The sequence below is a fragment of the Sus scrofa genome, chromosome 10 (assembly GCF_054392235.1).
Source record: "Sus scrofa isolate SSC_HxYL_T2T_F1_AM1 chromosome 10, Sscrofa_HxYL_maternal_Yorkshire_Landrace_v2.0, whole genome shotgun sequence".
Classification (NCBI taxonomy): Eukaryota; Metazoa; Chordata; class Mammalia; order Artiodactyla; family Suidae; genus Sus; species Sus scrofa.
In genome coordinates this window covers 20,083,415-20,107,464 of record NC_139392.1, presented here as the reverse complement: position 1 = coordinate 20,107,464, position 24,050 = coordinate 20,083,415, and the positions used below count along the sequence as shown (strand labels likewise).

Here is a 24,050-nt window from a genome sequence, read left to right as displayed (position 1 = left end):
CCTGCATGCTTTTGCAATAGTTGTACTTAAAGGTATTGAAAAAGTCCTTGTTAATGAACAAACTTGGGCTGAGTGTGTGGGATGCTTGTCTGGCATCTGCTGTTTCTTATCAATGAATTGTTTATCTTTCCTCTTGTGTTTTTGCTTGGATTGTAATTTTGGTGAAATGGAAGTTTCCAGAGGATGGTACATCCTATTCTCAGTCTCCGGAGACGTCACGCCTCCTGAAATGAGGGTAGTTACACATGGTAGAAGCAGTAAGTGTGAAATTCCATCTAGACTCTGAATGCACAGGGCTGAAACCCTGGATCTGAGCCGCTCGGCAGTGGTATCCTCACCGCATGGGTGATCCGCTTGGTCTTCTGGAGAATGAAAAGCCAGACCCAACTCAAAGCCGCAAGTTCAAGGTGAGTTTTTATTTTGTTTGTGTTTTGTCTTTTTAGGGCTGCACTCACGGCATCCGGAGGTTCCCAGGCTAGAGGTTGAACCAGAGCTGCAGCTCCCAGCCTTTGCTGCAGCCATAGCAACACAGGATCCAAGCTGCAACTCATGGCAATGCAGGATCCTTAACCCACTGAGCGAGGCCAGGAATTGAACCCTCATCCTCATGGATACTAGTCAGCTTCTTAACTTCCTGAGCCACAATGGGAACTCCCGTGAAGGTGAGTTTTAACCAATAAAGACTTGTGACTAGCATCCTACACACAGAGTCTAACTTGGCTTTCACATGAATGCATCCTTGACAGACAATAGGGGATGGAGCTGGGGGTGGGGGTGGAGGGGGAAGGCACAGCTAGGACCAGGGTGCCCTCGTGAGCATGTCTGTCCACACTGGTCCATTGGTCCAAGGCCAAGGCCTCCCTGCCCATTATACGTCCCATCATATTATGTCACATTATCGTCACTATATAACTGGACCTCTTCACTGGCTTCCATCAGAAAGCCACACGGGCCACCAATGTTCTGGGTTTTCATAGAATGTCACTGAGGTTTTGGAGCAGGGCGGCTCATTATCACACAACGTGCAGCGTCTCTGTCTTGTTCCCCATCCCTGCTTAGCTCCCCTTCTTTCTCAGAAGCTCCATGAATTACTGTTCCGAGCTTATGGCTCGTAATTTAACAGACATCTCGTGTTGCTTGAGAACTGTCCTGGGAGGCCTCACGTTTAGCCCCAAGGAGCTTGTCAGGGTCTTTCTCCCAAACACGTGCAGCACTTTCCCCAAGAGGTTGAGGGAAGCCAGGCATTTCCCCTCCTCGTTGTAACCTGACCGATGACGTGAGTTTCCTGTATCCCCAGCCTTAGGATTCGCCCAGGGAAGACGTGTGAGAATTCCTGTCTTCAAGGCACTGAGAGTCCCAACAGACAACACACATGATGCGGGCAGGAAACACCTCCATGCCAGGCTGTGAGGTGACTCATGCAGGGGGCCTGAGAGACGGGCTAGGTGGGGACTCAGCGGGGAAAGGGGTGTGGGTCTTGGGGAAGGAGCGGGATCTGGTTTGGCCCAGTGGTGGGAGGAGAATGGTTCAGAGTGTGACACAGCACACACAAAGAAATGAGTATGGCAAGAGCACACGAGCATGTGAGAGTATGTGTGTGCATGTGTGTGCGTGTGTGGGTGTGTGTGAGCATATGGAAACGGACCCAACTAGCCTCCATGGGGACCTGGTTCAATCCCTGGCCTCGCGCAGTGGGCTAAGGATCCGGCATTGCCGTGAGCTGTGGTATAGGTGGCAGACGCGGCTGGGATCCTGCGTTGCTGTGGCTGTGGTGTAGGCCGGCAGCTGAAGCTGAGATTTCACCCCTAGCCTGGGAACCTCTATATGCCATGAGGGAAGCCCTAAAAAACAAGAAACAAACCAAAAAAACCCCACAAAAAACAACATTGATGGTTTTCTTAGTTCTGCTGCTTGATCTTGCTATAAAATATGCTAATAAGGATTAGCAAATAGATGACCACAAATTTTAAAAAACACTAGATTTTTTTCCCCTTTATAATCCTGTGTATTTTTCTTCAATGAATCTAGAAACATTCTTTTTAATTTATTTTTTTATTTTTTGGCTTGCCCTCGGCATGTGGAAATTCCTGGGCCAGGGGTCAAACCCATGCCACCACAGAAGTGACAACACCGGATCCTTGACTGCTAGGCCACTGGGGAACTCCCTAGAAACACTACTCTTAAAAGAGGCCCAGAGACGCCATCAGACGGCCAAATGGGTCTGGGGCACAGAAGAGGTTAAGAAATGCCACTAAATTCTCAATTTGGGTCTAAGCTGTGTTCCTTTGCATGATGTTGCTGCAGTTCACCATAAATATGATTCATGCATCAAAGGAACTGCCAAAACATGGGACACAATAGAACATGGTTGCCTGGAAACTAAAGGCTGATTAGATTGTTACTTTTGTAGGGTTTTTTTTTTTTTTTTTTTTTTTTTTTTTTAGGGTTGCACCCATGGCATATGGAAACTCCCAGGTTAGGAATCGAATCGTAGCTGCAGCTGCTGGCCTACACCCCAGCCACAGCAATGCCAGTTCTGAGCCTCATCTGCAACCTATGCTACAGCTCATGGCAACACCAGATCCTTTAACCCAGTGATCAAGGCCCAGGATCGAACCCACATCCTCATGGTTACTGGTTAGGTTCATTACCACTGAGCCACAATGGGAACTCCTGGCTCTTTTTTTTTTTTTTAAAGGAAAGAAAGCATCCATGCCTATAGCAGGTTAACACGTGGTCTCCTTGCTTCCATGTACCTCCGAAGACCACCCCTGGCGATCTCTATCCCCCAGCAGAGGTCAGAGGGCACACCCCCCATCCCCCCACACTTCCTGACTTGTGTTCTCTTTCGGCCCCTGGTCTGCTACCTGTGCAGGTGGGGATCAGCATGCTTTGAAATGATCAAAATAATCCTCTTTGTTCTAAATATTCATTAAGTCCTTCCAGTGGACAGGAACAGGTTCCGGGTGCTAAGGTATTACAATGAGCCTCCGTTTCCTCATGAATTCATAATAATATCTCACATTTTGTTACACTTAACAAAGGACTTTCATGCTTCCCATGGGATTCTTACTCTTCCCACTGTGGCTTAGTGGCTTTAGAACCTGACATATTCTCCATGAGGATGCAGGATCCATCCTCGGCCTCGCTGGGTGAGTTAAGGATCCGGCATCGCTGAGAGCTGTGGTGTAGGTTGCAGGTGCAGCTTGGATCCGCAACGCCGGATCCTTAACTCGCTGAGCAAGGCCAGGGATTAAACCCGCACCCTCATGGCTCCTAGTCGATTCCTTTCCGCTGCGCCACAGTGGGAACTCCAGTCAAAGAATAAGATTAATTACAGAACTGAGAAAAGGTGGAAGCAAAGGCAAACAGTCAAATGAGACCAAATAATAATAGTTTAGTCATTAAGCAAAGCCAAGGACTTTTAGTTCCTTCTCAAGGGCAAAAGATCATCTTCTGAGCCCTGTCCTGTGAGCTGTTTGGAGATACTGGACCCCCCCTCCCACCCCCAGGCGCAGGAGGTTAATGACATGATGACCAGACTGTAGCCCTGATGTCAGGTGCCATGATTCTGAGGACTGGCCTCAAAGAAATGGGAACAAAGGGACCCTGGAGCCGAAGATGAGCTTCTCTTAAAACAGTCAAAGTGACAGTGGTCAGGCCACCCGTGACCAATTTCAAGATGACTGTCAGAGCGGAATGTATTGGAGGTGCCGACGTGGCTCAGCGGAAACGAATCTGACTAGTATCCGTGAGGACACAGGTTCGATCCCTGGCCTCACCCGGTGCATTAAGGATCTGGCGTTGCCATGAGCTGTGGTGTAGGTCGAAGATGCGGCCTGGATCCCTCGTGGCTGTGGCTAGGCAGGTGGCTACAGCGCTGATTCGACCCCATGTCTTTTTAGGGCCATACCCGCTGCATATGGAAATTCCCAGACAAAAAAAAAAAAAAAAAGAGCTGACTGTACTGTTCCTGCAGGTAGGAAGATTTGCCCATAAAAGGTCTTGCCCACTGATTATCACTTGGAGTAGGTCCTCTCCCATCCCCCACCCCCTCATCTCCCCAACCCCCCACCCCGTACCCTCCCCACCATGGCTGGCATCCGAAATAAAGCCAACTTTCCTTTCCACCAACCTTGCTCTTGTTTGGCTTTAGAGCATCCAGCAGCCGGACCCCACTTTCAGTAACAATCAGGGTCCAGGCTTCCCTAATGAGACCCAAGAGAGTGGCCCAGGGGTTAGAAATGACGGTGACAGCTGCTGCCTGGCAGCTTGGAGAAACTCAGTTTGTGTTCTCGCCTGTGCTTCTGTGACTCTCTTCACAACCTCCAAGGAGGTTCATCCTCCGAATGCAGCATAAAGCCCTTAGCCTCGACCAGTGCTTGTGGGAACCTGCAGGGCCTGGGGTAGCAGCTCCGGCCTCCGGAAGCATCCACTGTGATGGGAGAGCCATGGTTTTCAGCCCCAAATATCCCATAGGACCCCCGCTTCTGTTCTTCAGTTAACTCCCAGTTGCAGGTTTCATTTCCCTGCATCTTGACTCCGCAGACGGATGGCGAGGTGATGCATTCAGCCAGGGCCATGTGGGTTTAGGGAGCCTCTGGATGGCTTGTCCGCTGGTGACCTAGACCCTGTCACCACTGTGTGGAGATCCTAACAGGATGCTTTCCTTATAAAACCTAAGCCGGAGCTTCCGTTGTGGCGTAGTGGAAACAAAACTGACGAGTATCCATGAGGATGTGGGTTCAATTCCTGGCCTTGCTCAGTGGGTCGGGGATCTGGCATTGCCGTGAGCTGTGGTTATGTTGCAGACTTCTCTTGGATCTGGCATTGCTGTGGCTGTGGTGTACATCGGCAGCTGCAGCTCTGATTCAACCCCTAGCCTGGGAACTTCCATACACCTGGGGCGAGGCCCTAAAGAGCCAAAAATCATCAAATCAAATCAAATCAAAGCCACCAACTTGGTACTCTGCCGTGAACACCGTTCTGGCTGCAGTTTTAAAATTTGGATGTCCCTTTGGAATGGATAAGCCATGAGATCCTGCTGTATAGCCCTGGGAATTATATCTAGTCACTTAGGATGGAGCAGGATGGAGGATAATGTGAGAAAAAAGGAATGTACATATGTGTGACTGGGTCACCTCACTGTACAGTAGAAAACTGACAGAACAGTGTTCACCGGGTATAATGCAAAAAAAAAAAAAATTTAAAAAAAATTTTAAAAATTAAAAAACCCTTGGATGTCAAAGAAAACCAAATCCTTTTTCTTCAGACTTGACAATTTCATGCCTGAAAAAGACTAAGTGTGAATGATTTCATTTACAGACCTTGAGGAATGTTCCAATGACAAAGTGTTAAGTAGTCTACTATGAGGAAGTAAAAATTAAAAAAAAATCTTACTGGTATTACAAAAAAAAAAAAGTGCAACTTGAGACACGGTAGTGTTTCTGCCTCAGAAACACCCGGTGAGCCGTTCCCAGTGCATAGATTCTGTCACAGAGATTTTCTCTGTTCTTACAAATGCTTTTGGAGGCGCGAAAAGCTGAAGATAGAGCCGAAGATAATATTCACAACCTAAAATATACATAATTCGGAAGGTCGGCAAGGTGCAGTGATTTCAGCGGCTGGTCATTGTCTGCTGACTGCTGGCTGTTGGGATAATCCCTCTGCGTTTCTCCGGTTACGAAGCTGCTGAGCACATCGCAGCCCTGTCGGATGGTAGCTCACCTTATCTGGGCGTGTGAACTGTAGGTGGGTGCGTGCATTCCAAGAAAGAAAGGGATTCTTTTTTTGTTTTTGTTTTTGTCCTTTTAGGGCCACATCTGAGGCATATGGAAGTTCCCAAGCTAGGGGTTGAATCAGCGCTGCTGGCTGACGCCACAGCCCCGGCCACACCAGATCTGAGCCGTGTCTGCGACCTACACCACCGCTCACGGCAACACCGGATCCTTAACCCCCTGAGCGAGGCCAGGGATCGAACCCGCCTCCTCATGGATTCTAGTCAGAGTCATCTCCCCTGTGCCACAACTCCAACTCCTCAGCCTTTCTTTTCAGAAACAACATCAGCCACCCAGCCAAATATTTTCCTGTGACGATGCTCGAGTGTTCAAAACGGAAATTGATGACTGAAACACACGTTTAGGGTTTCCTTCAAATAAAACATTGGCCAAAATAAACGCAGCCCTTGGCCAAGTCTCTTCCTACAAAGCAGAGAGTGGAAGGAAGCAACTTCTCTTGGCCATGCAGGGCTCAGCCGGTTTATTTGAACCACCTGGATTTTGCGCTCAGCTGCCTCAGGGGTTTCTGGCAGACTCGCAGGGCCCCCGCGGGGGTCCTCCTCTTGCCAGTGGCAGCGAAGTCTTTGGTGCCAAAGGCCAGTGAGGAGCTGGGTGGCTTGAAATTAGCGTGCAGTTTGCTTCTTCATAATAACGGCGTCTCTGAGAGCCTCACAGCTCTCCTTAGAACACAGCAAATCTGGATCTCCCGTCTTTGCTGTTCTTCACGTTTTATTTTTTTCCTAGTTGTGGAAACAGATACTGAGAGATAGGATCTTGGCTGTATGGTGAAGATTTTTTTTTTAATTAATTAATTTTTTTGCTTTTTAGGGCCACACTGGTGGCACATGGAAGTTCGCAGGCGAGGGGTCGAATCAGAGCTGCATCTGCCGGCCTACACCACAGCCACGGCAACGCTGGATCCTTAACCCACTAAGTGAGGCCAGGGATCGAACTGTGTCCTCGTGGATATTAGTCAGGTTCTTAACCCGCTGAGCCACAATGGGAACTCCTGTATTTGGTGGTTTTGAGTGGAGAGCTCAGGGCAGAAGGCGGAGGAGTGTGGCTGTGTCAGCGTCCCAGACTGTCCCCTCTGAATGTTGCCTTTCTCTTGGAAAGTTGCTCTGGATTCCTTTTGCCATTCCCATATGTGGATATAAGCTGTATTGTTTCCATTTACGATTCTGCCCTAGTGACTATAAGAAGAACCCCCCCCCATGTCAACTGATGCAGCCACGTGGAAAACTGCATGGAGGTTTCTCCAAAAACGAAAACTAGGACTGCCGTCCGTTCCAGCAGCCCCACCCCTGGGTATATATCCAAAATCACTAATTCGAAAAGATACATGCACCCCACTGTTCAAAGCAACAACATTTTCAATTGCCAAGATATGGAAGCAACTCCAGTGTCCATCAACACAGGAAGGAAGCAAGCAAGCGCAGGGTATATATGCTACTCAGCCATTAAAAACAAACAAACAAACAAAAAAAAAAACCGGAATTTCGCCATCTTGCAGCAACAAGGATGGACTTGGAGGGCATCACGCGAAGTGAAAGAAGTCAGAGAAAGACAAGTGATATCCTATCTGATATCACTTACCTGTGGAACCTAAAACATACAACAAACTCACGAATAAAACGAAAGTGAAGCAGACTCACAGATATGGAGAGTAAGCTAGGGGTTACCCGTGGGGAGGGGTACCACAGGGGTGGGGGAGTGGGTGGCACCAACTATTGGGTGTAAGACAGGCTCAAGGATTGTACAGCACGGAGAATATAGCCAATGTTTTGTGATAACTTATAAATGGAAAGTAACCTTTAAAACTGTATTAATTTTTTTTTTTCTTTTTAGGACTGTTCCTGTGGCATATGAAGTTCCCCGGCCAGGGACAAAAAAAACAAACAAAAAATCATTGATTTACGATGTTGTGCCAACTTCTGCTATACAGCAAAATGACCCAGTCAAAGAACGTATCTATTCTTTTTGTCATATTCTCCTCCATCGTGTTCGATCCCAGGAGCTTGGACATAGTTCCCGTGTTGTTCAGTAGGACGTCTTGGATGTCCACAGGCCTTGGTTTTGGGAGGCTTCCAAGAGAAGCCCTGACATCCAGGTTGCACTAACACTGCAGCAGCCTTGACCGTCTCATCATAAGACCGTCAAAGCACAGGAGTTCCCGTCGTGGCGCAGTGGTTAACGAATCCGACTAGGAACCATGAGGTTGCGGGTTCGATCCCTGGCCTTGCTCAGTGGGTGAAGGATCCGGTGTTGCCATCAGCTGTGGAGTAGGTCGCAGGTGCAGCTCGGATCCCATGTTGCTGTGGCTGTGGTGTGGGCCAGCAGCTGTAGCTCCAATTGGACCCCTAACCTGGGAACCTCCATATGCCTCGGGTGCGGCCCTAGAAAAGACAAAAAGACAAAAAAAAAAAAAAAAAAAAAAAAAAAGACTGTCAAAGCACAGTAAAAGGAAGAGACACTGGTTCCCTCACAGTCACTTAATGGCAAACAAACATTTGAGGGGGTAATTGTCCAGTGTCCTTGGATACAGAAACGGTGTCCTAATACGGAATGCAGTGTCCGAATACAGAAACCAGGTCTTCCCCAGGATGCATTTATTTCATCAAAGTTTTCTCTCAAAATATCTGGATGAAACACTGGTTCTTATAATAAAGAGCGGTTTTGAAAGGATCCCCTCGTTAAGTCTGTATCCTAGAACGAGGCCAACCGCCCCAAAGAGAAGCGGCAAAGTCTGTTCTGTTTTGTTCAGTAGACACCCCGCCCTGGCCCAGGGAACTGAATAATGGCAGGGGTCACCCCCTGGTGGCCTCACCCTCCCACTTGATGTCTCTGCTTACAAATGTGTCACCTTTCCCCCGCGGGAGGATGTCACTGACTCGGGCTTGTGGAACTGAGGGCTTGGCTGGGGCCGCTCCACCTGTACCTGGTGGCCTGGTCAGCAGGTGTCTGAGTCAGGGACGCGTAAGGCTACAGAGCGAGGACAAGGGCCTCGTGGTCCAGGTTCCCTCGGCCCAGGGCTCACTCCTAAGGAGCTACCTGACCTTTCACTGTCCAGACCATCAAAAAACTAAAGCCGTCTCTTTTCTTTTTTCTCTTTCTTTCTAGGGCCTCACGTGGGGCATGTGGAAATTGCCAGGCTTGGGGTGGAATAGGAGCTGCAGCTGCCAGCCTTTGCCACAGCTCATAGAAATGCCAGGTCCTTAACCCACCGAGGGAGGCCAGGGATCATTACGCTGAGCCACACTGGGAACTCCCTAAAGCCACCTGTTTTCTACACCACGTCTCTGCCCACCCTCAGCTCCTTAGAAAGTCTCCAGGAGGTGGAGCTTGCCATTGGCTCTAGGCCCTCAGAAACGAAGGCCCCTGCTGGGACTCACGTCAGAAGAATGCAAGGGTGCTGGGAGCAGTTTGGGGCGGAAATGGAGAGGATTCCACAGCAACATCCAGAACATTCCTCCAGCAGCTGCTTTGTGTCCGGACACTGCGTGATGTCCCCACATGCCCTTCTCTTGTCCTCCTGCCGGACACTGCTGGAAGGTAGGTGGAACGGCAGCCCTGATGAGACCACGGAGATGCAGAGAGGGCCCATGACTTACTCCAGCCACACTACTTATTCTGAACCAGGTCTGTATGGCCCCCAAGCTAATGCTCTTATTTAGTTATTTGTTTTTTAGGGTCACACCCATGGCATGTGGGGGTCAAATCAGAGCAGCAGCTGCCGGCCTACACCACAGCCACAGCAATGCCAGATCTTTAACACGCTGAGCGAGGCCAGGGATGGAGCCTGCATCCTCATGGATAGTAGCTGGGTTTGTAACCTGCTGAGTCACCACAGGAGCTTCCAGGCCCTTCTGTTTCACTGCTGCCCTGCGCATGGCTGTGGGGAGCTGGCATCCTTGGCTGCTCTTCCTTGCCCGATCCATGTAAACAATCTGTCTGGATGAGGGCTTGTTTTGTTATCAGCCTTGTATCTGTCAGGACTTACCTTGTGTTCGACTCTTTGGCTCAGTGGCGGGAGGCAGAGACAGAACACAAGGAGGAGGCACCCGTGGAGAGTGGAGGAAGGACCAAATAAAACATAAAGCCGTTCTTAAAGGGGACCGGGGAGCCCGAGCAGTCACGCCATGACTTGGGGCTCACACAGGACACTTAATGTTGGGTGTGCTCAGGCATGCTGTTTGTTTGTTTGTTTTCTTTTCTGGTTTCTGTTTGTGATTTGTTTTTCATCCCGAGGCTACACAAACACTAAATGCTGACCCTGAACTATTGACTGTGGACATTTTGGAGGATCAAGTACAGGAAGAAGGGACATCATAGAGTTGAATGACTCTCAGCAGCAGAGTCACTACTACCCTGGGTTCAAAGAATCTGGGGTTCAATTTTTTTTTTTTTTTTTGTCTTTTTAGGGCCACACCTGTGGCATATGGAAGTTCCCAGGTTAGGGGTTGAATCAGAGCTACAGCTGTCGGCCCACAGCCACAGCCACACGGGATCGCAGCTGAGTCTGTGACCTACACCACAGCTCACAGCAAGGACGGATCCTTAACCCACTGAGCGAGGCCAGGGATGGAACCTGCGTCCTCATGGATACTAGTCGGGTTTCAGACTGCTGAGCCCCAACGGGAACTCCTGGGGTTCAGATCTTGTCTCCTTGACTTAGGAGCTATCTTATGGTATCTATTTTATCTTTCCAATCAGCAAAATGGGAATATTATTTCCCTTGGGAACTGCTTCATTGGAGCTGTTGTGAGGACTGTGTATTATAACTGCCTCACCGTGCATTACTATGTGCCTCCTACATGCTAAATGCTTTATATATCTTATTTAATTCTCACAAATCTCAGAGAGAGAGGATTATTATTATCGCAATGCTTCAGATGAATAAACGGAGGCACCGAGAGGTTAAGCAGCCTGGAAAATACTGGAAGCCTCCGCGGCAACACGAGCCTGGGATTGAAATCCAAGGCGCCACGCCATCGTCTGAAGGCTGCGCAGCCACCTTCTGGGGAGATACCTTTTACGGTAAAAGCGTGTCTGGACCTCAGGAGCCTTCTCGGCCCATTCTCGTCTCTTTGAGGCCTTGTCGGAAGACCACTCAACAGCGAACTCGGACTTGTCCGGCCTACTGGTGGACCGAGAGATTACTTGGGGCGCTGGCTCCCGGTGTCCCCTCTCTGGCTGGGGATGGGGTTTTGCGCTCGGTACCCAGATCGCCGGGCATTGTGGGCTCAGCGTTCGGGTCTCCTTGGCAACGCCGACCAGGGGAGGCCGTGCGGCCTTCTTCCCACCCCGGAGGCGGCAGAAAGGACTGGAGCGGCCTTTAGCGTCCCGAGGCCGCCGCCGAGCCGCCCGGCCCGTGGGTTCCTGCAGGCGGGAGAGGCCGGGGCCGGCCTGGCGGACGCGCGGCCGGGGCTGCTGGAGGGGATGGCGCCCCTGAAGCGGGGCGGCCCGCGGTGCGCCGAGGCCGAGGCGGCGGGGCGGCGCGGGGCCGGTGACGGCGGCTCCTGCTCGGGCTGCTGGTGCTGGAGGCGGCTCTTCCGGCGGAGTGCGGCCCGCGGGGCGCGCAGGAAGAAGGCCCGGTACGCTCGGCCCGGCCCGGCGGCCCCGGAGCGTGGCCGCTGGGGCCCCGCGGGCCTGCGGAGGCTGTTGCAGAGGCTGGCGGCCTGGAGGCGGCGCTACCTGCGGTGCGGGGAGCGGTCGGAGAGGCTGGAGGAGATCCCGCTGCTGGCGCTCGAGCGCGCGCACGCGGGCGATTAGGCCGCGGCCTCCGGGAGCGCTGCCCCGGCCGGCTCCCTGCACCCAGAACTGTGGTTTGGTTTGGTTTTGTTTAGCAAAGACAAGAAATGAAAATAAGCCCAATTACATTTGAATGAAAGAACTCGCTTTGTTGTTGTAGGTTATTCTTTTGGGGTTTTTTTGGGGAGGGGGCGGGAGGAGGTTATGCCTTTGACCCAGCGTCTCCTGCTGAGGCCTTAGTGCTGTGAACTGCCTGCTTCTGTCAAGGCCCAGGGCCTCGATGCAGTACCAGAGCCAGAGGCCCCAGATCCCTCGGCCAGGCCGCTGCGTGTTCTCTGGAGGTTGCTGCCTGGCTGGTTATTGCTGAACAGGAGTGGGTGGGTGGGGTGGTGGCCGACTCTGCCTCCACAGCTCTGGAAGAAGGTGGGAGGGGCAGAGGTCTTCCGTTGGAGCCATGCCTTTAGGGCTTAAAAACATTTAAAAACATTTTTTTTTTCTTTTAAAGAGGGATCCTTGAAAGGTTCCCCTAAAAGAGCAAACTCTGCTTTTATCTTTAGTTTATAGACGTTTATGAAGCCCTGTAAACTTGGATTAGAACTAAGGCCTGGGGGCTGGATTGCAGGGGTTTGAAAACTAGTGCTAGAGATTAAAGGGCAAAGGGAGAGGAATCTGGAAGCTCTTGGCTTGGTCTTTATTCACTCCTTCCTCATCAATAAAAACCTGCTAATGATACTCTGGCTCTACAGGCCTGTGAGGATGAAAGTAAAATACTAGAAGTGAGAGTGCCCGAAGTATTCTGAAAGAGCTATATGCAGTCAAGGTATGTATTAAACTGGTATAATTGTCTCTCCCTGGGCTATTCCCAGACCACTATCCACCCCACAGCCCTCCCTTCCCACCCCAACCAGCCCAAACTGCTCTTTAGTCATTTAATATTTTATTTATTTATGTTTTATTTTTTCTTAGGGCCACTCCCACGGTGTATGGAAGTCCCCCAGGCTAGGAATCGGAGCTGCAGCTGCTGGCCTACACCACAGCCACAGCAATGAGAGATCTGAGCCACGTCTGCGACCTGCACCACAGCTCATGGCAACACTGGATCCCTGACCCACTGATCAAGGCCAGAGATCAAACCCGAGTCCTCCCATGGTTACTAATCAGATTTTTCTGCAGCGCCACAACAGGAACTCCTAATATTTTATTTTTTTATGGCCGCACCCCAGCATATGGAAGTTACACTGTGGCACAGTGAAAGGGATGGAACCCTTTCCTCTGCAGGGACCAGAGCCACTGCAGTTGGATTCTTAACCTACTGTGCCACAGCAAGAACCCCCCAAACTGCCCTTTAAACTAGCATGCTAGGAGTTACCGTCATGGCTCAGCAGTTACAAACCCAACTAGCATCCATGAGGACACCGGTTCGATCCCTGGCTTTGCTCGAGTTACTGTGAGCTGTGGTATGGGTCGCAGATGTGGCTCAGATCCCACGTTGCTGTGGCTGTGGCTGTGGCGTAAGCCAGCAGCTCTGATTTGACCCCTAGCCTGGGAACCTCCATATGCCACGGGTGCAGTCCTAAAAAAGCCAAAAAGACCAAAAAAAAAAAAAAAAAAAAAAAGTAAACTAGCAAGCTAACAGACCCTTAGACTTCGAAAACAAACTTATGATTACCAAAGGGGAAAGGGGGAGGAGAGGGATAAATTGGGAGTTTGGGATTAACACCTACACACAACTATATATAAAACAGATGATCAACAGCAACCTACTGTATAGCACAGGGAACTCAATATGTTGTAACAGCCTATAGGGGAAAAGAATCTGATTCAGTTATACATATACACATATCCATTCTTTTTCAACATTGTAAAACAACATTATAAAGCAACTATACGCCAATATAAAACAAAAATTTAGAAAAAAAAAAAAAAAACCTAGAAAGCTAGAAACAGAGTGGGTCTCCAAGTTCTTCACTTGCTGACACGGCTGGGGAGCTCCTGAGGCTTTTCAGGGGTCTCCCCATACCCTTGACCTGGAGAGTCAATCTCTGGGGAAGGGGGTGTGTGGGGGAGGATCACCACCTGTTTAGTTCATTACAGTGGCAGGGCAGTGATGAGGGATCCTGTGGCAGGAATCTGGGAAACTGAGTAAAGCAGAAAAAAAGCAAGGCAGAGGCCAGAAAGCTGGGGCCAGGAACTGGGGCCCCACAAGACAGAATTCTTTGTAATTGAAGTTAGGTGTATGTTGTATGTTTACTAAGTCCTGTATCCTGGCCTTGTCCAGACAGCTTAAATTATTCTATAGGGTTGTGATAAGGAAATACATTTTCATGAGAAAAGCCATTATGCCTCATAGCCAGCCTCCATCCTTTTAAGGAGACCAGTCCGGCTATCATGCCTTATTGCTGATTGGACCAGGGATCCTAAGATGCCTGAATTAAAAACTACTCCATAGAGAGCAGCCCAATGGAAGCTTCCTTGCTTGGAAAGGTTGAAGCTGAGGCCAAAAAAGAGACAAACCATTGGAAAAATACCAAATTGCTGAATTCTCTGGAGTTTGAACCATCGTGGTGCAGCGGCAACGAATCCAGCTAGGAACCATGAGGTTGTGGGTTCAATCCCTGGCCTTGATCAGTGGGTTAAGGATCTGGCATTTCCATGAGCTGTGGTGTAGGTTGAAGCTGTGGCTCGGATCTGGCATTGCTGTGGCTGTGGTGTAGGCAAACAGCTGTAGCTCAGATTCGACTCCTAGCCTGGGAACCTCCATATGCTGTGGGCCCTAAAAAGACATTTAAAAGGAAAAAAAGCCATAAGGATCCTAGGGATATAGCCAACAAAACATGATAACCCTTTGTGGAGGGAAATGTAAAACCTTATTAAAGGACACTGGCGATCAGCACACCTGCAGTGATAGGTCATGTTCTTGGATAAAGGCTCAAATTCAATTCCAATAGGATTTGTTTGTGTGTGTATGACTGGGGAAGCTGATCCCAAAATATACGTGGAAGAGAAAAGGATGAAGAACAGTCAAGCTTCCTGAAGAAATCGAGAGCTTGCTTCATCACATATTAAGAGGTATTATAAAGCCTTAGTAATGAAGATAGTGTATCCTTAGTCTGGAGACAGTAAGTAGACCAATGAAACTTGAGAGAGTCGAGAAACAGGGAGAATTGGGTAATGGAAATAGAATTTGTAGGATAATGGGTCAAGGATAGACTATTCAGTGTTTCGTGTTGGGGAAATAGTGATTATGGAAAAAAAAAAATAGATTGGAACCAGGAGTTCCCATTGTAGCTCAGAGGAAAGGAATCTGACTAATATCCATGAGGATGCATGTTCGATCCCTGGCTCTACTCAGTGGGTTAAGGATCTGGCGTTGCTGTGGCTGTGGTATAGGCTGGCAGCTGTAGCTCTGATGTGACTCCTAGCCTGGGAACCTCCATATGCTGTGTGTGCAGCCCTTAAAAGAAAAGACAAAAAAAAAAAAAAAATAGATTGGAACCTTAACTTGCACACACGCAGCAGCTCAGTTTTGTTGGATTAAACTCTTGAGTGCAAAAAGCAAACATTAAAATTTTTAGAAGAAAATTAAAGAGAACATCTTTCCAATTTAGAAAAAGATGGATTTCTTCTCCTCCTCCTCCTCCCTCTCCCCTCCTCCCCCTCCTTCTTCCAACACGGGGCAGCAGCTTGATGTGGGATCTCAGTTCCCAGGTCAGGGACTGGACCAGGGCCACAGAAATGACAGCTCTGAATCCTAACCTTCCGTCCTCCGGGGAGCTTCCAAGATGGAGCCTCCCTCCCTCCTCCCTCCCTTCCTCTCTTCCTTCCTTCCTTCCTTCCTCCCTCTACTCCTCTCCTCTCCCCTCCCCTCCCTATTGGCTTTTCCCCCTCTCTCTCTTTTTTTTATGGCTGCACCTGTGGCATATGAAAGTTCCCAGGCTAGGGGTCCAATGAGAGCTACAGCTGTGATCTATACCACAGCCACCGCAGCTCGGGATCCTAGCCACATCTGTGACCTATGCTGCAGCTTGAAGCAATATCGGATCCTTAACCCACTGATTGAGGCCGGGGATTGAACCTGACCCCTCATGGACTCTGTGCTGGGTTCTCAACCCACTGAGCCACAACAGGAACTCCCGAGATGGATTTCTTAAGATGCCAAAAATATTTGCCAAAGAGAAAATACTGATAAAATTATTGACTTTTTTTTTTAATTTTTATTTTTGTCTTTTTTAGGGCCTCACCTGCGGCATATGGAAGTTCCCAGACTAGGGATCCAATCAGGGCCACAGCTGCCGGCCTGCACCACAGCTACAGCCATGAGGGATTTGAGTCATGTCTGTGATCTACACCACAGTTCATGGCAACACTAGATCCTTAACCCACTGAGAAGGACCAGGGATCGAACCCGCATCCTCATGGATTCTAGTTGGGTTCATTACCACTGAGCCACAACAGGAGCTCCCTACTTTATTTTTTGGCTGCAGCGTGCAGCAGCTTGACATGGGATCTCAGTTTCTAGACCAGGGATTGAACCTGGGCCGCAGAGGTGAAAGCCCTGAGTCCTAACCACTAGACCGCCAGGGAACTCCCTATTATTGACGTCTTTAAAACAAACTTGGGAGTTCCTGTTGTGGCTCTGTGGTTAACGAATCTGACTAATATCCATGAGGAGGCGGGTCTGATCCCTGGCCTCGATCAGTGGGTTAAGGATCCCGAGTTGCCATGAGCTGTGGTGTAGGTCGAAGATGTGGCTTGGATCTGGAGTTGCTGTGACTGTGGTGTAGGCCAGCAGCAACAGCTCCGATTGGACACCTAGCCTGGGAACCTCCATATGCCTCAGGTGTGGCCCTAGAAAAGGCAAAAAGACAAAAAAATAAAATAAAAAAATAAACTTGTTTATCAAAGCATACCTTAAAGATAGTGAAAAGACAGATTTCAAAGTGGGGGAAAATATTTGTAGCACATACAACTGTTAAAGAATAGTAGCCAGGATATGTAAATATCTTCTACAAATCAGTAAGGAAAGATAAATAACCTTGGAGTTCCCGTCGTGGCGCAGTGGTTAACGAATCCGACTAGGAACCATGAGGTTTTGGTTTCGATCCCTGGCCTTGCTCAGTGGGTTAAGGATCCAACGTTGCCATGAGCTGTGGTGTAGGTTGCAGACGCGGCTCAGATCCCGTGTTGGTGTGGCTTTGGCATAGGCCAGTGGCTACAGCTCCGATTGAACCCCTAGCCTGGGAACCTCCATATGCCGAGGGAGCAGCCCAAGAAATGGCAAAAAGACAAAAAAAAAGAAAAAAGAAAAAAAGATAAATAACCTAATAGAAAAATAGGCTAAAGATAGGACAGATACTGCACAGAAAAAAAAAGAAACATAGATTCTTAATCTTATTAATACTCAGGAAAATGCAAATCAAGAGCACAGCTATTTCACTTATTGTATTTTGCATCTCTTCTTGCTTAAGTTTTAAATCTTGTACTTCTTTGCTCAACATTTGCTGTAAATTATCAGTCTTTGCCTCCAGTTCATTTCCAATGTCTTGCATCATCTTCAGCATCATCAGTCTAAAGTCTTTTTCCTGGAGGCTCATAATCTCCAGATCATTTAGCTGTTTTTCTGGGTTTTTTCCCTTGTTCCCTTATCTGAGTTATAGTTTTCTGCATTTTCATTTTTATAGGTTTTTGGTGTGGTCTCCTTTTTTGCAGACAATAGAGTTGTAGCCTCTCTTTATTTTATTTTATTTTATTGCTTTTTAGGGCTGCACTTGCGCATATGGAGGTTCCCAGGCCAATTGGAGCTACAGCTGCCAGCCTACGCCAGAGCCACAGCAAGGCCAGATCCTAGCCGCAGCTGTGACCTACACCACAGCTCAAGGCAATGCCGTATCCTTAACCCACTGAGCAAGGCCAGGGGTTGAACCTGCAGCCTCAGGTTCCTAGTCAGATTAGTTTCCACTGTGCCACGCAGGGAACTCCACCTCTCTTCTGATGTCTCCCCCGCCCTCCCCCATGGCTGAAGTGGGTCCAGGGCTTGCTGTAGGCTTCCTGATGGGAGGGCCTGGTGCCTGCCCACTGGTGGGTGGGGCTTTGTCTCTGGGTGAGATAAGAGGCCGCTGTGTGCCTGGGGGTCTTCAGCAGCCTGTTTGCTGATGGGTGGACTGTTGCTGGGCCGGGGGCTTCTCAGCGCTGATGGGAAGGGCCAGATTCTCCCCACGTGGCCGCCTTGAGAGGAGCGCGCGCCGGTGGCCACTCTCAAGACCCTCGCCTCCAAGTCCTTCCCCCACAACGAGCCACAGTCCCCCTCCCACCCCGTTTTCCCAGGAGATCCTCCAAGAACTGCAGTCAGGTTCCACCCAGATTTCTTATGGAGCCTCTGCTTTGCCCTGGGACCCAGTGCCCGTGAGAGCCTGTGTGCGCCCTTGGAGAACGGGGTCTCCGTCTCCCCCGGTCCCGTGGAGCTCCTGCGCACCAGCCCCACGGCCTTCAGTGCCAGATGCTCCAGGGGCTCCATCTCCCAGTGCCAGATCCCCAGGTGTGGGGACCCAAAGTGGGGCTCAGAACTCTCACTCCTGCAGGTGAGTCTGTGATACAGTCACTTTCCAGTCTCTGGGGCTGCTCAGCCGGAGGGAATGGGGTTGCTTCTATCACGTCGTCGCCCCTCCTTCCGTCTTGATGTGGCCTCTTCTTTGCCTTGCGGAGTAGGATGTCTTTTGGAAAGTTTCCAGTCCATTTGGTTGAAGGTTGCTCAGCCTTTGGTTGTAATTTTGTTGTTTCTATGAGAGAAGCCGAGCTCCAGTTCTGTTCCGCCGTCTTAATTCCGTCTTGGCCGGTCTGGTTTAAAGCCAAGCGCTTGGCATTGGTAGGCTTCATTTGTGGGTAGGCTCTCACCCTAGGGGCATCTGCTCTTCTCATCCTGATTGTAGTGCCTGCTCCATCCCTCTTGCGCTCTCTGTGAGCCAAAATCCCAGTTTCCAAAAGCACAGCTAGAGGCCAATTTATGCTGACCAGATTGGCAATCATTAAAGAGTTAGCCCATATCAAGTCTTGGCAAGGGTGTGCAGTAGTGGGAACGAAAATCTGCTGGTGGGAGAGGAGAGTGTTACAGCTGCTTCAGAAAACAATTTGTTGTTGCTCTTTGGGGCTGCTGCATATGGAGGTTCCCAGGCTAGGCTTCGAACTGGAGCTACAGCTGCTGGCCTACACCACAGCTCACGGCAACGCTGGATCCTTAACCCACTGAGTGAGGCCAGGGATTGAACCCCTGTCCTCATGGATACTAGTTGGGTTCGTTACCATTGAGCAGGACGGGAACCCCCAAAACAATTTTGGGTACCCAGTATAGAAGATAGATGGGCTTTCAGATGATTTGTCAAATCAAATATCTACCAGGGGCTTTGATTTTTTTTTTTTTTCCATCATGCACCTGGGAGAAAAATGCCACGATCCTCGTCGGATGTAAGAAAAAAAATTTTTAAAGTTCCGGTCACTTTTAGAAATACTGAGATGTCATTCACGACCTTACAATTAAGTCAATGAATTAAGTAAGGTAAGCAAGCAAAGACAGGTCTCTTTGGAGGTTATTTTCACAGGATGTGGCGACAATTTCTAAAATCTAACCAGCCCCTGTTGCTCAGAATTGCAAACAGCAATGACCAGTCATGTGTCCACCTTACATGGCAGCATAGGACACACTCTCTTGAAAGTTTTGAACCAAATCAAGCAGATCCTCTGAACAAATCTTGTGATGGTGAGTGTTGTCCTCCTAGAGACCGGGAGGCATCAGGGTACAGCTCATACCTTTGAATGATGAAGAAAATACTTTATAAGCCCAGGCTCTGAAATTTCATTATATGACATTATAAGAAAAGAACTAGCCTGTGGAGCTCTGTTTGACAGCACATGGAGAGAAGGCTGAAGAGGATTTTATTTAATGAAAGGAATGCATTTTTTTCCTGAAAATTAATAAAGTTGCTGTGCACAGTCTGCCCAACCTTGCAGCTCCACTTCCAGAGGGACCCTCCCGTGTGCAGTAAAAAGTATGCCCTACTGTATGCAAAGAAGTATCGCTCATAAGAGGGGTCAACTGAAACAGCCCAAATGTCCACGAAAAGTAGACTATATAAATAAAATTAGGAATAGTTATTCAAGAGAATAGTACACAGTAGTAAAAAATGAACTAGAAATACATGCGTAAACATGCATGAATTTAAAAATACATAGACTTGCCGTCGTGGCTCAGTGGTTAACGAACCCAACTAGCATCCATGAGGATGCAGGTTCAATCCCTGGCCTCCCTCAGTGGGTTAAGGACCCGGCATTACTGTGAGCCGTGGTGTAGGTCACAGATGCGGCTCGGATCCCACGTTGCTGGGGCTGTGTGTAGGCCAGCAGCTGTGGCCCCAATTCGACCCTAGCCTGGGAACCTCCATATGCTGCGGGTGCGGCCCTAAAAAGACAAAAAAGACCAAAAAAAAAAAAAAAAAAATCACAGGGGAATATATACAAAGTGATTCCATTGATAAAAAAGTTGAAAAATAGGTAAAACCAAATAATATACTGTCTAGGGTATATAATATATGTGGTATATAATATAATGTATGTGGGTATTAAAACTCATCAAAAAAAAAAAAAGAAAGAAAAAAAGCAAAGGAGAAGTTCCTGTTGTGGCTCAGCAGAAATGAACCCTACTGGTATCCATGAGGATGCAGGTTCGATCCCTGGCTTCGCTCAGTAGGTTAAGAATCCTATACTGCTGCAGCTGTGGCATAGGCTAGCACCTGCAGCTCTGATTTGTCCCCTGGCCTGAGAACTTACATGCTACCAGCGTGGCCCTAAAAGCAAAAAAAGAAGAGAAAAGAAAAAAAAAATCAAAGGAATAGTTAACACACAGTTCGGGATAGCGTTTCCCTGTAGTGGGGAGGGAGATGGCACTTCTTAGGTCCTGCTCATGCTCTATTTTTTTTTTGTGTGTGCTTTTTTGGTTTCTTTTTTTTTTTTTTTTTCCCACTCTACAGCAAGGGGGTCAGGTTATCCTTACATGTATACATTACAATTACATTTTTCCCCCACCCTTTCTTCTGTTGCAACATGAGTATCTAGACATAGTTCTCAATGCTATTCAGCAGGATCTCCTTGTAAATCTATTCTAAGTTGTGTCTGATAAGCCCAAGCTCCCAATCCCTCCCACTCCCTCCCCCTCCCATCAGGCAGCCACCAGTCTCTTCTCCAAGTCCATGATTTTCTTTTCTGAGGAGATGTTCATTTGTGCTGGATATTAGATTCCAGTTATAAGTGATATCATATGGTATTTGTCTTTGTCTTTCTGGCTCATTTCACTCAGGATGAGATTCTCTAGTTCCATCCATGTTGCCGCAAATGGCATTATGTCATTCTTTTTTATGGCCAAGTAGTATTCCATTGTGTATATATACCACCTCTTCCGAATCCAATCATCTGTCGATGGACATTTAGGTTGTTTCCATGTCCTGGCTATTGTGAAGAGTGCTGCAATGAACATGCGGGTGCATGTGTCTCTTTTAAGTAGAATTTTGTCCGGAGAGATGCCCAAGAGTGGGATTGCGGGGTCATATGGAAGTTCTATGTGTAGATTTCTAAGGTATCTCCAAACTGTTCTCCATAGTGGCTGTACCAGTTTCCATTCCCACCAACAGTGCAGGAGGGTTCCCTTTTCTCCACAGTCCCTCCAGCACTTGTTATTTGTGGATTTATTAATGATGGCCATTCTGACTGGTGTGAGGTGGTATCTCATGGTAGTTTTGATTTGCATTTCTCTTATAATCAGCGATGTTGAGCATTTTTTCATGTGTTTGTTGGCCATCTGTATATCTTCTTTGGAGAAATGTCTATTCAGGTCTTTTGCCCATTTTTCCATTGATTGATTGGCTTTTTTGCTGTTGGGTTGTATAAGTTGTTTATATATTCTAGAGATTAAGCCCTTGTTGGTTGCATCATTTGAAACTATTTTCTCCCATTCTGTAAGTTGTCTTTTTGTTTTCTTTTGGGTTTCCTTTGCTGTGCAAAAGCTTTTCAGTTTGATGAGGTCCCATGGGTTTATTTTTGCTCTAATTTCTATTGCTTTGGGAGACTGACCTGAGAAAATATTCATGATGTTGATGTCAGAGAGTGTTTTGCCTATGTTCTCTTCTAGGAGTTTGATGGTGTCCTGTCGTATATTTAAGTCTTTCAGCCATTTGGAGTTTATTTTTGTGCATGGTGTGAGGGTGTGTTCTAGTTTCATTGCTTTGCATGCTGCTGTCCAGGTTTCCCAGCAATGCTTGCTGAATAGACTTTCTTTTTCCCATTTTATGTTCTTGCCTCCCTTGTCAAAGATTAATTGACCATAGGTGTCAGGGTGTATTTCCGGATTCTCTATTCTGTTCCATTGGTCTGTCTGTCTGTTTTGGTACCAATACCACACTGTTTTGATGACTGTGGCTTTGTAGTATTTCTTGAAGTCTGGGAGAGTGATGCCTCCTGCTTGGTTTTTGTTTCTCAGGATTGCTTTGGCGATTCTGGGTCTTTTGTTGTTCCATATAAATGTTTGGATTGTTTGTTCTAGTTCTGTGGAAAATGTCCTGGGTCATTTGATAGGGATTGCATTGAATGTGTAGATTGCTTTGGGTAGTATGGCCATTTTTACAATATTGATTTTCCCAATCCAGGAACATGGAATATCTTTCCATTTCTTTACATCTTCTTTGATTTCTTTGATTAAAGTTTTATAGTTCTCGGCATATAGGTCCTTTACCTCTTTGGTCAGGTGTATTCCGAGGTATTTGATTTTGTGAGGTACAATTTTAAAAGGTGTCGTATTTTTGTATTCCTTTTCTAATGTTTCATTGCTGGTATACAGAAATGCAACTGACTTCTGAATGTTAATCTTATATCCTGCTACTTTGCTGAATTTATTAATCAGTTCAAGTAGTTTTGGGGTTGAGTCCTTAGGGTTTTCTAGGTATAGAATCATGTCATCTGCATACAGTGACAGTTTTATCTCTTTTCTTCCTATATGGATGCCTTTTATTTCTTTTGTCTGTCTCATTGCTGTGGCTAGGACTTCCAAAACTATGTTGAAGAGCAGTGGTGAGAGTGGGCATCCCTGTCTTGTTCCAGATTTGAGTGAGAAGGCTTTCAGTTTTTCCCCATTGAGTATTATATTTGCTGTGGGTTTATCATAAATGGCTTTGATTATATTCAGGAATGTTCCCTCCATACCCACTTTGGCGAGGGTCTTGATCATGAATGGATGTTGAACTTTGTCAAATGCTTTTTCTGCGTCTATTGAGATGATCATATGATTTTTGACCTTTTTTTTGTTAATGTGGTGTATGATGCTGATTGATTTGCGTATGTTGAACCATCCTTGTGAACCTGGGATGAACCCAACCTGGTCATTGTGTATAATTTTTTTGGTATGTTGTTGGATTCTGTTGGCTAAGATTTTGTTGAGAATTTTTGCATCTATATTCATCAATGATATTGGGCGATAGTTTACTTTTTTGGTGGTATCTCTGTCTGGTTTTGGAATGAGGGTGATGGTGGCCTCATAGAATGTCTTTGGGAGTATTCCTTCTTCTTCAACCTTTTGAAAGAGTTTAAGGAGGATGGGCACCAATTCCTCTTTATATGTTTGATAGAATTCACCTGTGAAGCCATCTGGTCCTGGACTTTTATTTGTAGGGAGTGATTTTATGACCTCTTCAATTTCATTTCTAGTGATCGGTCTGTTCAGTTGGTCTGTTTCTGCTTGATTCAGTTTTGGCAGGCTGTAAGATTCTAGAAAATTGTCCATTTCTTTCAGATTGTCAAACTTGTTGCCATACAGTTGTTCATAGTATTCTCTTATGGTTTTTTGTATTTCTGCTGTATCCGTTGTGATTTCTTTTTCATTTATAATTTTGGTTATTTGGGTTCTTTCTCTCCTCTTTTTCATGAGTCTGGCCAGGGGTTTGTCAATTTTGTTCACCTTTTCAAAGAACCAGATCTTGGTTTTATTAATTTTCTCTATTGTTTTTTGAATCTCTATTTTATTGATTTCTTCTTTGATCTTTATAATTTCCTTCCTTCTGCTGACTTTAGGACTTTTTTGTTCTTCTTTTTCTAATTCATTTAGGTGGAGGGTTAAGTTGTCAATTTGGGATCTTTCTTTTTTGAGAAAGACCTGTATTGTTATAAATTTCCCTCTGAGCACTGCTTTTGCAGCATCCCATAGATTTTGAGAGCTTGTGTCTTCATTATCATTTGTTTCAAGGTAGTTTTTAATTTCCTTTTTGATTTCCTCATTGACCCATTGGTTTTTTAGTAGCATGTTGTTTAGTCTCCATGTAGTAGGTTTTTTCTCTTTCCTTTTCCCATGGTTGATTTCTAATTTCATGGCATTGTAGTCAGAGAAGATACTTGAGATAATTTCTATGCTCCTAAATTTATTGAGATTCGCTTTGTGTCCCAGTATGTGGTCAATTCTTGAGAATGTTCCATGAGCATTTGAGAAGAATGTGT

At 47.2% G+C, this 24,050-nt stretch overlaps 1 protein-coding gene and 1 long non-coding RNA gene across 5 annotated transcripts in view; both read left to right on the top strand.

Moving 5' to 3' along the window:
- The window catches only part of LOC102165845 (uncharacterized), a 32,198-nt gene extending 22,976 nt beyond the window's left edge, over nt 1-9,222 (top strand). For 2 of the 4 annotated variants that reach the window (XR_001298090.3, XR_014817520.1), the window contains exons 3-6: nt 174-407; nt 1,298-1,411; nt 6,968-7,443; nt 7,626-7,694. This is a non-coding gene — a long non-coding RNA (uncharacterized LOC102165845). Of the gene's footprint in view, nt 1-173; nt 408-1,297; nt 1,412-3,905; nt 3,980-6,967; nt 7,444-7,625; nt 7,695-9,090 lie in introns of those variants that run through there. The other 2 variants (XR_001298087.3, XR_014817522.1) reach the window with 2 other exon arrangements.
- A 1,206-nt stretch (nt 9,223-10,428) lies between these two features.
- Nucleotides 10,429-11,662, top strand: C10H1orf202 (chromosome 10 C1orf202 homolog). Its single transcript, XM_084979363.1, has one exon. The coding sequence runs from the start codon at nt 10,977-10,979 to the stop codon at nt 11,547-11,549; it is 573 nt and encodes a 190-aa protein (XP_084835489.1). The 5' UTR covers nt 10,429-10,976; the 3' UTR covers nt 11,550-11,662.
- The last annotated feature ends 12,388 nt before the right edge of the window (nt 11,663-24,050 follow it).

Excerpts from the sequence above, each read along its gene's own strand:
- C10H1orf202 (XM_084979363.1), top strand. The coding sequence starts at position 10,977 with ATGGGGTTTTGCGCTCGGTACCCAGATCGCCGGGCATTGTGGGCTCAG.